Source organism: Cherax quadricarinatus, chromosome 30, assembly GCF_038502225.1.
Source record: "Cherax quadricarinatus isolate ZL_2023a chromosome 30, ASM3850222v1, whole genome shotgun sequence".
NCBI lineage: Eukaryota > Metazoa > Arthropoda > Malacostraca > Decapoda > Parastacidae > Cherax > Cherax quadricarinatus.
The window spans coordinates 28,139,125-28,155,569 of NC_091321.1; the positions used below are offsets into that span (position 1 = coordinate 28,139,125).

Sequence of the window (16,445 nt, forward strand, 5' to 3'; positions counted from 1 at the left end):
AGTGTTTTTGGTGATTTTATCTGCAAAATAAGTGACCATGGGCCCCAAGAAAGCTTCTAGTGCCAACCCTACAGCAATAAAGGTGAGAATTACTATAGAGATGAAGAAAGAGATCATTGATAAGTATGAAAGTGGAGTGTGTGTCGCCGACCTGGCCAGGTTGTACAAGAAACCCAAATCAACCATCGCTACTATTGTGGGCAACAGAAAGGCAATCAAGGAAGCTGTTCTTGCCAAAGGTTTAACTGTGTTTTCGAAACAGAGATCGCAAGTGATGGAAGATGTTGAGAGACTCTTATTGGTGTGGATAAATGAAAAACAGCTAGCAGGAGATAGCGTCTCTCAAGCGATCATAAGCGAGAAGGCTAGGAAGTTGCATGAGGATTTAATTAAAAAAATGCCTGCAACTAGTGATGATGTGAGTGAATTTAAGGCTAGCAAAGGTTGGTTTGAGAGATTTAAGAAGCGTAGTGGCATACATAGTGTGATAAGGCATGGTGAGGCTGCCAGTTCGGACCACAAAGCAGCTGAAAAATATGTGCAGGAATTCAAGGAGTACATAGACAGTGAAGGACTGAAACCTGAACAAGTGTTTAATTGTGATGAAACAGGCCTGTTTTGGAAGAAAATGCCAAGCAGAACGTACATTACTGAGGAGGAAAAGGCACTCCCAGGACATAAGCCTATGAAAGACAGGCTTACTTTGTTGATGTGTTCCAATGCTAGTGGTGATTGCAAAGTGAAGCCTTTATTAGTGTATCACTCTGAAACTCCCAGACCGTTCAGGCAAAAGAATGTCCTCAAGGAGAATTTGTGTGTGCTGTGGAGGGCAAACAGTAAGGCATGGGTCACTAGGGACTTTTTCTATGACTGGTTACACCATGCATTTGCCCCCAATGTGAAAGATTACCTAACTGAAAAGAAATTAGAACTTAAGTGCCTCCTGGTGTTAGACAATGCCCCTGGTCATCCTACAGACGTGGCAGAGCGACTTTATGGGGACATGAAATTCATTAAGGTGAAGTTTTTGCCTCCTAATACCACTCCTCTCCTGCAGCCCATGGACCAGCAGGTTATTGCAAACTTCAAAAAACTGTACTCAAAAGCTCTGTTTGAAAGGTGCTTTGTAGTGACCTCAAAAACTCAACTGACTCTAAGAGAGTTTTGGAGAGAGCACTTTAATATCCTCAATTGTGTAAACCTTATAGGTAAGGCTTGGGAGGGAGTGACTAAGAAGACCTTGAACTCTGCTTGGAAGAAACTGTGGCCAGAATGTGTAGACAAAAGGGATTTTGAAGGGTTTGAGGCTAACCCTGAGAGGATTATGCCAGTTGAGGAATCCATTGTGGCATTGGGAAAGTCCTTGGGGTTGGAGGTTAGTGGGGAGGATGTGGAAGAGTTGGTGGAGGAGGACAATGAAGAACTAACCACTGATGAGCTGATAGATCAACTTCAACAGCAAGAGGCCATACCTGAGGAAACTGGTTCAAAGGAGGGGAGAGAGAAATTGAAGAAGTTGCCTACTACAAAGATTAAGGAAATCTGTGCAATGTGGCTGAAAGTGCAAACCTTTATGGATGAGAATCACCCTCACACAGCTATTGCAAGCCGTGCTGGTGATTATTACACTGACAATGTTGTGAAACACTTTAGGGAAGTCATAAAGGACCGAGAGGTACAGGCCACTATGGACAGATATGTTGTGCGAAAGAAGTCCAGTGACTCTGAAGCTGGTCCTAGTGGCATTAAAAGAAGAATGGAAGTAACCCCAGAAAAGGACTCGACACCTCAAGTCTTAATGGAAGGGGATTCCCCTTCTAAACACTAACACTCTCTCTCCCCTCCTCCCATCCCATCAATCGTCACCAGATCTTCAATAAAAGTAAGTGTCATGTAATTGTGCATGCCTTTTTCAGTTTGTGTGTATTAAAATTAACATTTCATGTGGTAAAAAATTTTTTTTTCAGACTTTTGGGTGTCTTGCACGGATTAATTTGATTTCCATTATTTCTTATGGGGAAAATTCATTCGCATACCGATCATTTTGCATAACAATGAGCCCTCTTGCACAGATTAAAATCGCTATGCGGGGGTCCACTGTACTTATCAGTTAAATAACATAGAACTTAGCCATACAGATTGCAAAAAGGATTTGGGGGTTATGGTAAGCAGCAACCTTGAACCAAGACAGCAGTGCCTAAGCGTACGTAACAAAGCAAATAGATTACTGGGATTTATATCTAGAAGTGTAAGCAACAGAAGTCCAGTGGTTATTTTACAGCTTTATACATCATTAATAAGGCCTCACCTAGATTACGCAGCTCAGTTCTGTTCTCCATACTACAGAATGGACATAAATTCGTTAGAAAATATCCAGCGTAGAATGACTAAATTAATACATAGCATTAGAAATCTTCCTTATGAAGAACAATTGAAGACTCTTAAACTACATTCACTTGTAAGATGAAGAATGGGGGGAGACATGATCGAAGTGTATAAGTGGAAGATGGGTATTAACAAGGGGGATATAAATAAGGTTTTGAGGATATCACCTCAAGAAAGAACCTGCAATAATGGATTCAAATTAGATAAGTTTAGATTTCGAAAGGATATGGAATCAATAATTGCCGAAGCAATTCGTAGCCATCTTGACAGGCACAGATTGATTAATGATTCTCAACACGGTTTTATAAAGGGGCGTTCCTGTCTTACGAATTTACTAACTTTTTTCACTAAGGTGTTTGAGGAGGTAGATCATGGTAATGAATATGATATTGTGTATATGGACTTCAGTAAGGCTTTCAATAGAGTTCCACACCAGAGGCTATTGAGGAAACTTAGGGCACACTGAATAGGAGAAGAAATTTTTTCCTGGGTAGAGGCATGACTGACAAATAGACAGCAGAGAGTTTGCATAAATGGGGAGAAATCTGAATGGGGTCACGTCACAAGCGGTGTTCCTCAGGGGTCAGTGTTGGGCCCGTTGTTGTTCACAATTTACATAAACGACATAGATGAGGGAATAAATAGTGACATAAGCAAATTTGCTGATGACACCAAAATAGGCCGTCCAATTCATTCTAATGAGGACATTAGATCACTCCAGGATGATTTGAATAGACTGACGCAATGGTTGGAGAAGTGGTAGATGCAGTTTAATATTGACAAATGCAAAGCTCTAAATGTTGGACAGTTAAATAACCATGCCACATATAAACTAAATAATTTTTTTTTTTTATTATCACACCGGCCGATTCCCACCAAGGCAGGGTGGCCCGAAAAAGAAAAACTTTCACCATCATTCACTCCATCACTGTCTTGCGAGAAGGGTGCTTTACACTACAGTTTTTAAACTGCAACATTAACACCCCTCCTTCAGAGTGCAGGCACTGTACTTCCCATCTCCAGGACTCAAGTCCGGCCTGCCGGTTTCCCTGAATCCCTTCATAAATGTTACTTTGCTCACACTCCAACAGCACGTCAAGTATTAAAAACCATTTGTCTCCATTCACTCCTATCAAACACGCTCACGCATGCCTGCTGGAAGTCCAAGCCCCTCGCACACAAAACCTCCTTTACCCCCTCCCTCCAACCCTTCCTAGGCCGACCCCTACCCCGCCTTCCTTCCACTACAGACTGATACACTCTTGAAGTCATTCTGTTTCGCTCCATTCTCTCTACATGTCCGAACCACCTCAACAACCCTTCCTCAGCCCTCTGGACAACAGTTTTGGTAATCCCGCACCTCCTCCTAACTTCCAAACTACGAATTCTCTGCATTATATTCACACCACACATTGCCCTCAGACATGACATCTCCACTGCCTCCAGCCTTCTCCTCGCTGCAACATTCATCACCCACGCTTCACACCCATATAAGAGCGTTGGTAAAACTATACTCTCATACATTCCCCTCTTTGCCTCCAAGGACAAAGTTCTTTGTCTCCACAGACTCCTAAGTGCACCACTCACTCTTTTTCCCTCATCAATTCTATGATTCACCTCATCTTTCATAGACCCATCCGCTGACACGTCCACTCCCAAATATCTGAATACGTTCACCTCCTCCATACTCTCTCCTTCCAATCTGATATTCAATCTTTCATCACCTAATCTTTTTGTTATCCTCATAACCTTACTCTTTCCTGTATTCACCTTTAATTTTCTTCTTTTGCACACCCTACCAAATTCATCCACCAATCTCTGCAACTTCTCTTCAGAATCTCCCAAGAGCACAGTGTCATCAGCAAAGAGCAGCTGTGACAACTCCCACTTTGTGTGTGATTCTTTATCTTTTAACTCCACGCCTCTTGCCAAGACCCTCGCATTTACTTCTCTTACAACCCCATCTATAAATATATTAAACAACCACGGTGACATCACACATCCTTGTCTAAGGCCTACTTTTACTGGGAAAAAATTTCCCTCTTTCCTACATACTCTAACTTGAGCCTCACTATCCTCGTAAAAACTCTTCACTGCTTTCAGTAACCTACCTCCTACACCATACACTTGCAACATCTGCCACATTGCCCCCCTATCCACCCTGTCATACGCCTTTTCCAAATCCATAAATGCCACAAAGACCTCTTTAGCCTTATCTAAATACTGTTCACTTATATGTTTCACTGTAAACACCTGGTCCACACACCCCCTACCTTTCCTAAAGCCTCCTTGTTCATCTGCTATCCTATTCTCCGTCTTACTCTTAATTCTTTCAATTATAACTCTACCATACACTTTACCAGGTACACTCAACAGACTTATCCCCCTATAATTTTTGCACTCTCTTTTATCCCCTTTGCCTTTATACAAAGGAACTATGCATGCTCTCTGCCAATCCCTAGGTACCTTACCCTCTTCCATACATTTATTAAATAATTGCACCAACCACTCCAAAACTATATCCCCACCTGCTTTTAACATTTCTATCTTTATCCCATCAATCCCGGCTGCCTTACCCCCTTTCATTTTACCTACTGCCTCACGAACTTCCCCCACACTCACAACTGGCTCTTCCTCACTCCTACAAGATGTTATTCCTCCTTGCCCTATACACGAAATCACAGCTTCCCTATCTTCATCAACATTTAACAATTCCTCAAAATATTCCTTCCATCTTCCCAATACCTCTAACTCTCCATTTAATAACTCTCCTCTCCTATTTTTAACTGACAAATCCATTTGTTCTCTAGGCTTTCTTAACTTGTTAATCTCACTCCAAAACTTTTTCTTATTTTCAACAAAATTTGTTGATAACATCTCACCCACTCTCTCATTTGCTCTCTTTTTACATTGCTTCACCACTCTCTTAACTTCTCTCTTTTTCTCCATATACTCTTCCCTCCTTGCATCACTTCTACTTTGTAAAAACTTCTCATATGCTAACTTTTTCTCCCTTACTACTCTCTTTACATCATCATTCCACCAATCGCTCCTCTTCCCTCCTGCACCCACTTTCCTGTAACCACAAACTTCTGCTGAACACTCTAACACTACATTTTTAAACCTACCCCATACCTCTTCGACCCCATTGCCTATGCTCTCATTAGCCCATCTATCCTCCAATAGCTGTTTATATCTTACCCTAACTGCCTCCTCTTTTAGTTTATAAACCTTCACCTCTCTCTTCCCTGATGCTTCTATTCTCCTTGTATCCCATCTACCTTTTACTCTCAGTGTAGCTACAACTAGAAAGTGATCTGATATATCTGTGGCCCCTCTATAAACATGTACATCCTGAAGTCTACTCAACAGTCTTTTATCTACCAATACATAATCCAACAAACTACTGTCATTTCGCCCTACATCATATCGTGTATACTTATTTATCCTCTTTTTCTTAAAATATGTATTACCTATAACTAAACCCCTTTCTATACAAAGTTCAATCAAAGGGCTCCCATTATCATTTACACCTGGCACCCCAAACTTACCTACCACACCCTCTCTAAAAGTTTCTCCTACTTTAGCATTCAAGTCCCCTACCACAATTACTCTCTCACTTGGTTCAAAGGCTCCTATACATTCACTTAACATCTCCCAAAATCTCTCTCTCTCCTCTGCATTCCTCTCTTCTCCAGGTGCATACACGCTTATTACGACCCACTTCTCGCATCCAACCTTTACTTTAATCCACATAATTCTTGAATTTACACATTCATATTCTCTTTTCTCCTTCCATAACTAAATAATGTAGATCTTAATACTACCGATTGCAAAAAGGATTTAGGAGTTTTGGTTAGCAGTAACCTAAAACCAAGACAACAGTGCATTAGTGTTCGCAATAAAGCTAACAGAATTCTTGGCTTCATATCTAGAAGTATAAATAATAGAAGTCCTCAGGTTCTTCTTCAACTCTATATATCCTTGGTTAGGCCTCATTTAGACTATGCTGCTCAGTTCTGGTCACCATATTACGGAATGGATATAAATGGTCTGGAAAATGTACAAAGGAGGATGACAAAGATGATCCCATGTATCAGAAATCTTCCCTATGAGGATAGACTGAGGGCCCTGAATCTGCACTCTCTCGAAAGGCGTAGAATTAGGGGGGATATGATCGAGGTGTATAAATGGAAAACAGGAATAAATAAAGGGGATGTAAATAGTGTACTGAAAATTTCCAGCCAAGACAGGACTCGCAGCAATGGTTTCAAGTTGGAAAAATTCAGATTCAGGAAGGATATAGGAAAGCACTGGTTTGGTAATAGAGTTGTGGATGAGTGGAACAAGCTCCCGAGTACAGTTATGGAGGCTAAAACATTGTGTAGTTTTAAAAATAGGTTAGATAAATACATGAGTGGGTGTGGGTTGGACCTGACTAGCTTGTGCTGCTGGGTCTGGTACAGTGCTCCATCCTTGTATGGGGATGACCAGACTGGGTGGGTCATTGGGATAATCTGGGGGGTGGGTCATTGGTCTAATCCAGGGGGGGGGGACATGGACCTGCTCCACATGGGTCAGTAGGCCTGTTGCAGTGTTCCTTCTTTCTTATGTTCTTATATAGGAAAGTATTGGTTTGGGAATAGGGTAGTTGATGAGTGGAACAGTTTGCCTAGAAGGGTTATTGAAGCTAAAACGTTGGGTAGTTTCAAATTTAGGTTAGATAAATACATGAGTGAGAGGGGTTGAATTTGAGTGAAACTTGCATAATGAGTAAAAAGAATCATCAAAACTTATTCCTTGGGTAGCATTGAAAATTGGGTTGGGCAAATATTTTGTTAGTGGCATGCATTGTAAAGGACCTGTCTAGTATGGGCCAACAGGCCTGCTGCAGTGTTCCTCCTTTCTTGGGTTCTTAGTCACCTGCAGGAACCTCAGAGCTGCCTGAGAAAAAATAGGAAAGGCAAAGAGGCGTGGAGTTTAAATCTCTCACCCTTCAGAGATTAAGGCCCAGATCCACCAGTTGTGTAGCAGGAACTTGGCTCCTATGATGAGAAAGCATGAATTTAATAATTTGTAAATCTAGTTAGTCATAGGAAAAGCTGAGACTGCCAACAAGATGATGTTAGCAAACATTAGAGAGAGGTCTGAATAAGACAGAGACACAGGAAGCTGCCTATATGGAAAACTAGTGTGTATTGAGGGCCTGATTCAAGTTAACTCAAAGAATCTTCAGGAAGTATAGATGTCAGGATGAAGGCCCTACTCATACTAGCCAGGGAGAAGATTAGACAGGTGATCTGGGAGCAGTGAAGGACATCATAAATTGGAGGAATCATCTGTCAGGAAGAAAAGGGTGTCTGAGAGCCTGGACATCATAGTTGAGCTAGACAAGAGCAAGTGAGCAAACCATCTAAATCAAAATCCCAAGTTGGGGTCTCCAGGACTATAATGAAGTTGAATGTCCAGGGGATCCTTCAGACTGCCTGGAAGGTAAGTTGGGAGATGTCCAACACTTCTAAACAGACTGGAAATGCTGAGGACTGCAGCCCTGTTAGTGGATTAGGGTACTTGTGGAAGGAGGGAGATTTGAGAGCACAATCTTAGAGGTTGCCCTGGAACCAGTCACCAAGTGGAACAAAAGATGATTTTTAAGATGTGATTGCTAAGAAGGCCTTCCATCAGGCACTACATGATACAGTACCATCTCTTGCACTGTTAATGTCAAATAGGAAATGAGTACAGGGTCAGAGTGTCATAGTTATGAAGCTAGATAAGCCACAAATTTGGAGGTGTTCAGGAAGATACAAAATGTGTGAGGAGCTGGTGCCATTTTTTAGACCATTCTGTAAGTCATCTATTAAAACTAGATATTCATCCTGTCCAGTCGAAAGGTGAAAAATCTGTAAAAAGTTCCCCTGGATAGGGATGTAAATACAAGCCTTGTTTATATTGATTGAGGCAGCCTGACCAAGTTGAACAAGGGAGAAGGAGGAAGTAACCTTGGTGATTGATATCATTTAGATGGTTAAACTGCGAGTTGCTAGTTTATGTCATGCTTCAGGACTGGAGAGCAAGGAAGAAGCAGCAAGAAACTAAGATTCTGTAGTTAACTCTAGAAAGAGGATGGGTTGTTGCTTTTTCGTGACTTGCATGAGGTCATGCCTGGACAACTCACTGTGAACCACTAAGTCCTTGCTATGTAAAGTACTCTTAGGAAAGCTCCATGAGCTGAGCCTCCTGGTATCAAGGAATAGGTCTTTCAACTGTTGCAAAGTTAGTGAGCCAAACAAGACCAGTGGTAAGTGCAGTCAGGAGTCTCAGAGTAGCAGGATGAAATCACTCAAGTTGTGGCTAAGGGTAGTCCCTTCAAATCATTGGGTAACTAAACACTAGTTATAGAATAAGCCACTGTATAAAAGAATAGTTGTTTACACAACCACATTCTGGTGAGTCAACACTGGAACCGACTGTGAGAGGTCTCTGGTTGTGGAAAGAAATACAGGCTGTTATTACTGAGTGAGAGCATACAAGATAGTCCCTACTGGGCCTAGACAGGTAAGTGATGGGTGTGATTGTGTGTTGGTTTTGTTCCTGGTGACACATGAGGGCTTAACACAAATGATTGTGACTTGAGAATGTGTGTATTGCAAAACATTGTATATAATATACACTATTTTATGTGACATATTTAAAAATGAAAGCTATATTATGTAAGGCCTAACTTTTATAGCCACTTATTTTGTGATGTATATTTTGGATAACTCCTTGTTAGTTTTTTAGTTTCTTTACATATAATAATAATAATAATAATAATAATAATATTAATAATATTAATAATATCAATAATATTAATATAATGTAAGTACTGAACATGAAGATGCATAATACTGCAAATCTATGAATATCTAATCATTGCTATAAACTTGATAATTTTTCAAGTAAAGCACAGAAGAGTAATAATGTCACAGCCTATAATTTCATGTTCCATTGGTTGTTTATAAGAATATTAATTTTCTTAACAGAGCCACAGCAATGAGACATATACTTTGGGACTTTGAAAACTGTTACTTGGAAAGTACTTTAGACATGATGCAGGAAGACACCACCTTTAATGACCTTCCACAAGACCAGTGTGAGAACTTACTTGGTCAAAAGAAAGTTCACATATTCCTGTCACGTAGCCATGTTGCTAATAATGGTAAGTCTGAGGATTTATGTTATTATGGATATTTAAGAACAAGAACAATTTACCTTTAATTATGGATTATAACTGTAATTGTTTTACATGATGGTAGGATTGCCGGTGTCTTTTGTCTATCTCATAAATCTGCAAGATTACGAGTACGGCTTGCTACTTCTGCTTACACTTAGGTCACACTAAACATACATGTACATGTTTATATATACACACTCAGATGAGTTTTCTTTGATTTTATCTTAGTTCTTGTTCTTATTACTTTTCCTTTTATATCCATGGGAAAGTGGAATAAGAATATTTCTTCCGTAAGCCATGCATGTTGTAAAAGTCAACTAAAATGCCGGGAACAATGGGCTTGTAACCCCTTTTCTTGTAATAATTACTAAAAAGAATAAGAAGAAGAAAATTGTCAAAGTAGGAAATCTGAATGTGCATGGATGTTGTGCAAATGATAAGAAAGAGATGATTGTGGATGTTATGAATGAGAAGAAGCTGGATGTCCTGGCTTTAAGTGAAACAAAGCTGAAGGGGGTGGGTGAGTTCCAGTGGAGAGGAATAAATGGGATTAGGTCAGGGGGTTCAAATAGATTTAGAGCTAAAGAAGGAGTAGCAATAATGTTGAAGGATAAGCTATGGCAGGAAAAGAGGGACTATAAATGTATTAATTCAAGGATTATGTGGAGTAAAATAAAGGTTGGATGAGAGAAGTGGGTTATAGTAAGCATATATGCACCTGGGGAAGAGAGAAGTATAGAGGAGAGAGAGAGATTTTGGGAAATGTTGAGTGAATGCATGGGGAGTTTTGAACCAAGTGTGAGAGTACTTGTGGTTGGGGATTTTAATGCTAAAGTGGGTAAAAATGTTGTGGAGGGAGTAGTAGGTAAATTTGGGGTGCCAGGGGCAAATGAAAATGGGAAGCCTTTAATTAAGCTATGTGTAGAAAGAGGTTTGGTAATAAGTAATACATATTTTATGAAAAAGAGGATAAATAAATATACAAGGTATGATATAGCACATAATGAAAGTAGTTTGTTAGATTATGTATTGGTGGATAAAAGGTTGATGGGTAGGCTCCAGGATGTACACGTTTATAGAAGGGCAACTGATATATCGGATCACTATCTAGTAGTAGCTACAGTTAGAGTAAGAGGTAGATGGGATAAGAGGAAAATAGCAACAACAAGTAAGAGGGAGGTGAAAGTGTATAAACTAAGAGAGGAGGAAGTTCGGGTGAAATATAAGCAACTATTGGCAAAAAGGTGGGCTGGTGCAAGTATGAGTAGTGGGGGGGGGGGGGGTTGAAGAGGGTTGGAATAGTTTTAAAAATGCAGTATTAGAATATGGGGCAGAAGTTTGTGGTTATAGGAGGGTGGGTGCAGGAGGAAAGAGGAGCGATTGGTGGAATGATGAAGTAAAGGGTGTGATAAAAGAGAGAAAGGCAGCTTATGAGAGGTATTTACAAAGCAGAAATGTTATAAGAAGAGTAGAGTATATGGAGAGTAAAGGAAAGGTGAAGAGAGTGGTGAGAGAGTGCAAAAGGAGAGTGGATGATACAGTGGGAGAGGCACTGTCAAGAAATTTTAATGAAAATAAGAAAAAAATTTGGAGTGAGTTAAACAAGTTAAGAAAGCCTAGGGACCGAATGGATTTGTCAGTTAAAAACAGAGTAGGGGAGTTGGTAGTTGGGGAGATGGAGGTATTGGTTAGATGGAGAGAATATTTTGAGGAACTTTTAAATGTCGATGAAGAAAGGGAGGCGGTAATTTCATGCACTGGCCAGGGAGGTATACCATCTTTTAAGAGTGAAGAAGAGCAGGATGTGAGTGTGGGGGAGGTACGTGAGGCATTACGTAGAATGAAAGGGGGTAAAGCAGCTGGAACTGATGGGATCATGACAGAAATGTTAAAAGCAGGGGGGGACATAGTGTTAGAGTGGGAAGGTACCTAGGGCTTGGTGGAGAGCATGTATAATCCCTTTATATAAATGGAAGGGGGACAAAAGAGATTGTAAAAATTATAGAGGAATGAGTTTACTGAGTATACCAGGAAAAGTGTACGGTAGGGTTATTATTGAAAGAATTAGAGGTAAGACAGAATGTAGAATTGAGGATGAGCAAGGAGGTTTTAGAGTGGGTAGGGGATGTGTAGATCAAGTGTTTACATTGAAGCATATATGTGAACAGTATTTAGATAAAGGTAGGGAAGTTTTTATTGCATTTATGGATTTAGAAAAAGCATATGATAGAGTGGATAGGAGAGCAATGTGGCAGATGTTGCAAGTATATGGAATAGGTGGTAAGTTACTAAATGCTGTAAAGAGTTTTTATGAGGATAGTGAGGCTCAGGTTAGGGTGTGTAGAAGAGAGGGAGACTATTTCCCGGTAAAAGTAGGTCTTAGACAGGGATGTGTAATGTCACCATAGATGGGGTTGTAAAAGAAGTAAATGCTAGGGTATTCAGGAGAGGGGTGGGATTAAATTTTGGGGAATTAAATACAAAATGGGAAGTGACACAGTTACTTTTTGCTGATGATACTGTGTTTATGGGAGAGTCTAAAGAAAAATTGCAAAGGTTAGTGGATGAGTTTGGGAGTGTGTAAAGGTTGAAAGTTGAAAGTGAACATAGAAAAGAGTAAGGTGATGAGGGTATCAAATGATTTAGATAAAGAAAAATTGGATATCAAATTGGGGAGGAGGAGTATGGAAGAAGTGAATGTTTTCAGATACTTGGGAGTTGACGTGTCGGCGGATGGATTTATGAAGGATGAGGTTGATCATAGAATTGATGAGGGAAAAAAGGTGAGTGGTGTGTTGAGGTATATGTGGAGTCAAAAAACGTTATCTATAGAGGCAAAGAATGGAATGTATGAAAGTATAGTAGTACCAACACTCTTATATGGGTGTGAAGCTTGGGTTGTGAATGCAGCAGCGAGGAGGCGGTTGGAGGCAGTGGAGATGTCCTGTCTAAGAGCAATGTGTGGTGTAAATACTGTATTATGCAGAAAATTCAGAGTGTGGAAATTAGGAGGTGTGGAGTTAATAAAAGTATTAGTCAGAGGGGTGAAGAGGGTTTGTTGAGGTGGTTTGGTCATTTAGAGAGAATGGATTAAAGTAGAATGACATGGAGAGCGCATAACTCTGTAGGGGAAGGAAGGTGGGGTAGGGGTCGTCCTCAAAAAGGTTGGAGGGAGGGAGTAAAGGAGGTGTTGTGGGCAAGGGGTTTGGGCTTCCAGGAAGCGTGCGCGAGCGTGTTAGCTAGGAGTGAATGGAGACGAATGGTATTTGGGACCTGACGATCTGTTGGAGTGTGAGCAGGGTAATATTTAGTGAAGGGATTCAGGGAAACCAGTTATTTTTATATAGCCGGACTTGAGTCCTGGAAATGGGAAGTACAATGCCTGCACTTTAAAGGAGGGGTTTGGGATATTGGCAGTTTGGAGGGATATGTTGTGTATCTTTATACGTATATGCTTCTAAACTGTTGTGTTCTGAGCACCTCTGCAAAAACAGTGATTATGTGTGAATGAGATGAAAGTGTTGAATGATGATGAAAGTATTTTCTTTTTGGGTATTTTCTTTCTTTTTGGGTCACCCTGCCTCGGTGGGTGACGGCCGACTTGTTGAAGAAAAAAAAAAAAGGGTCCACTGTAATAGTCTTATGACATAATGACTTTAAAACACTTGAAACTTTGGAAAGTTTCCAGATGGAACCAAGAGACAGAGCTCATGGCAACACACCCAGTTTTACTTGTAGAAATAAAGATTATTATTATAAAACACTATGGGGAAGGTGCTCCATAAATGTGTATGTAGTGTCAGTGTTTTGGGTGGGCAGTCAGATATATACGTATTTCATACCTCTGCACTTGCCATTGATAAAAGTTTGTCTCGCTTTATGCATTGTTTTTGAAGCTTTTTTCCCATAATGCAAACACCTTATATTGAGTACAGGTTTATTTATTTATTTATTTAATGTCTTTGCAAACAGTACATTGAGATTGTGTATATACAATAGTGGGATGCAATGCAAAGAGAGCTTCTATTATGCCTTGGCATTATGGGCTATCTTTACATTGGTGCAGTAGAATACATAACACAAGCATTCTCATTCTCATGCAACGCTATGAGTGAAGGCATATGAAAGGAATGTTTTTCTACAGTTACCCCCGGTAATACTATACATGGTTACTCTAGAAAATAGAGAGACTGTGTTATAGTAATTATTGTCATACATTCCTTTATGCCCGCCCTGCCACCACACATCACAGTTATGTTAATTTGTTTTAATAAGATTGTCTGTATCATGTTTATATGATATTTAGCATGTTTCATATAAAATTTTGAGAAAATATCATAGAGTGATTAATGAAAATGTCCCTGATAATGTAATATACATGCCCTTTAAAGCACCCCAGCAATTTTTATTATTATTATTATTATTATTATTATGTTATTTTTTTTTTTTATTTTTTATTATCACACCGGCCAATTCCCACCAAGGCAGGGTGGCCCGAAAAAGAAAAACTTTCACCATCATTCACTCCATCACTGTCTTGCCAGAAGGGTGCTTTACACTACAGTTTTTAAACTACAACATTAACACCCCTCCTTCAGAGTGCAGGCACTGTACTTCCCATCTCCAGGACTCAAGTCCGGCCTGCCGGTTTCCCTGAATCCCTTCATAAATGTTACTTTGCTCACACTCCAACAGCACGTCAAGTATTAAAAACCATTTGTCTCCATTCACTCCTATCAAACACGCTCACGCATGCCTGCTGGAAGTCCAAGCCCCTCGCACACAAAACCTCCTTTACCCCCTCCCTCCAACCCTTCCTAGGCCGACCCCTACCCCGCCTTCCTTCCACTACAGACTGATACACTCTTGAAGTCATTCTGTTTCGCTCCATTCTCTCTACATGTCCGAACCACCTCAACAACCCTTCCTCAGCCCTCTGGACAACAGTTTTGGTAATCCCGCACCTCCTCCTAACTTCCAAACTACGAATTCTCTGCATTATATTCACACCACACATTGCCCTCAGACATGACATCTCCACTGCCTCCAGCCTTCTCCTCGCTGCAACATTCATCACCCACGCTTCACACCCATATAAGAGCGTTGGTAAAACTATACTCTCATACATTCCCCTCTTTGCCTCCAAGGACAAAGTTCTTTGTCTCCACAGACTCCTAAGTGCACCACTCACTCTTTTTCCCTCATCAATTCTATGATTCACCTCATCTTTCATAGACCCATCCGCTGACACGTCCACTCCCAAATATCTGAATACGTTCACCTCCTCCATACTCTCTCCCTCCAATCTGATATTCAATCTTTCATCACCTAATCTTTTTGTTATCCTCATAACCTTACTCTTTCCTGTATTCACCTTTAATTTTCTTCTTTTGCACACCCTACCAAATTCATCCACCAATCTCTGCAACTTCTCTTCAGAATCTCCCAAGAGCACAGTGTCATCAGCAAAGAGCAGCTGTGACAACTCCCACTTTGTGTGTGATTCTTTATCTTTTAACTCCACGCCTCTTGCCAAGACCCTCGCATTTACTTCTCTTACAACCCCATCTATAAATATATTAAACAACCACGGTGACATCACACATCCTTGTCTAAGGCCTACTTTTACTGGGAAAAAATTTCCCTCTTTCCTACATACTCTAACTTGAGCCTCACTATCCTCGTAAAAACTCTTCACTGCTTTCAGTAACCTACCTCCTACACCATACACTTGCAACATCTGCCACATTGCCCCCCTATCCACCCTGTCATACGCCTTTTCCAAATCCATAAATGCCACAAAGACCTCTTTAGCCTTATCTAAATACTGTTCACTTATATGTTTCACTGTAAACACCTGGTCCACACACCCCCTACCTTTCCTAAAGCCTCCTTGTTCATCTGCTATCCTATTCTCCGTCTTACTCTTAATTCTTTCAATTATAACTCTACCATACACTTTACCAGGTACACTCAACAGACTTATCCCCCTATAATTTTTGCACTCTCTTTTATCCCCTTTGCCTTTATACAAAGGAACTATGCATGCTCTCTGCCAATCCCTAGGTACCTTACCCTCTTCCATACATTTATTAAATAATTGCACCAACCACTCCAAAACTATATCCCCACCTGCTTTTAACATTTCTATCTTTATCCCATCAATCCCGGCTGCCTTACCCCCTTTCATTTTACCTACTGCCTCACGAACTTCCCCCACACTCACAACTGGCTCTTCCTCACTCCTACAAGATGTTATTCCTCCTTGCCCTATACACGAAATCACAGCTTCCCTATCTTCATCAACATTTAACAATTCCTCAAAATATTCCTTCCATCTTCCCAATACCTCTAACTCTCCATTTAATAACTCTCCTCTCCTATTTTTAACTGACAAATCCATTTGTTCTCTAGGCTTTCTTAACTTGTTAATCTCACTCCAAAACTTTTTCTTATTTTCAACAAAATTTGTTGATAACATCTCACCCACTCTCTCATTTGCTCTCTTTTTACATTGCTTCACCACTCTCTTAACTTCTCTCTTTTTCTCCATATACTCTTCCCTCCTTGCATCACTGTGTTATGTTATTGTGTCCTCAAATAGCAATTTTAATGTACCTGCATGCCAGCACAGTGTGTAAGTTTATTTAGGTACACGTACACATAAGTACAATTATCAGTAGTATCTCAGTACTATCTCAGTCAGAGACATACCTTGCTCACTGAGTTGAATCATTTCTAACTTTGCACATAAAGTAAGAAGAGTCCAGACATTATCAAGAAAGAGACAAAGCTCCTGGAGGATGTAAACAAACAGAGTGGCACGAGGATGCCGTAATAGTGA

At 40.4% G+C, this 16,445-nt stretch overlaps 1 protein-coding gene across 5 annotated transcripts in view; it reads left to right on the top strand.

The window, feature by feature from the left end:
* Window positions 1–16,445, top strand: part of LOC128692478 (uncharacterized) — a 97,242-nt gene that overhangs the window by 57,036 nt on the left and 23,761 nt on the right. For all 5 annotated transcript variants that reach the window (XM_070090042.1, XM_070090040.1, XM_070090039.1 and 2 more), the window contains one exon: window positions 9,411–9,586. In XM_070090042.1, coding sequence (XP_069946143.1) covers window positions 9,411–9,586 — 176 coding nt within the window. The remainder of the gene's footprint in view (window positions 1–9,410; window positions 9,587–16,445) is intronic.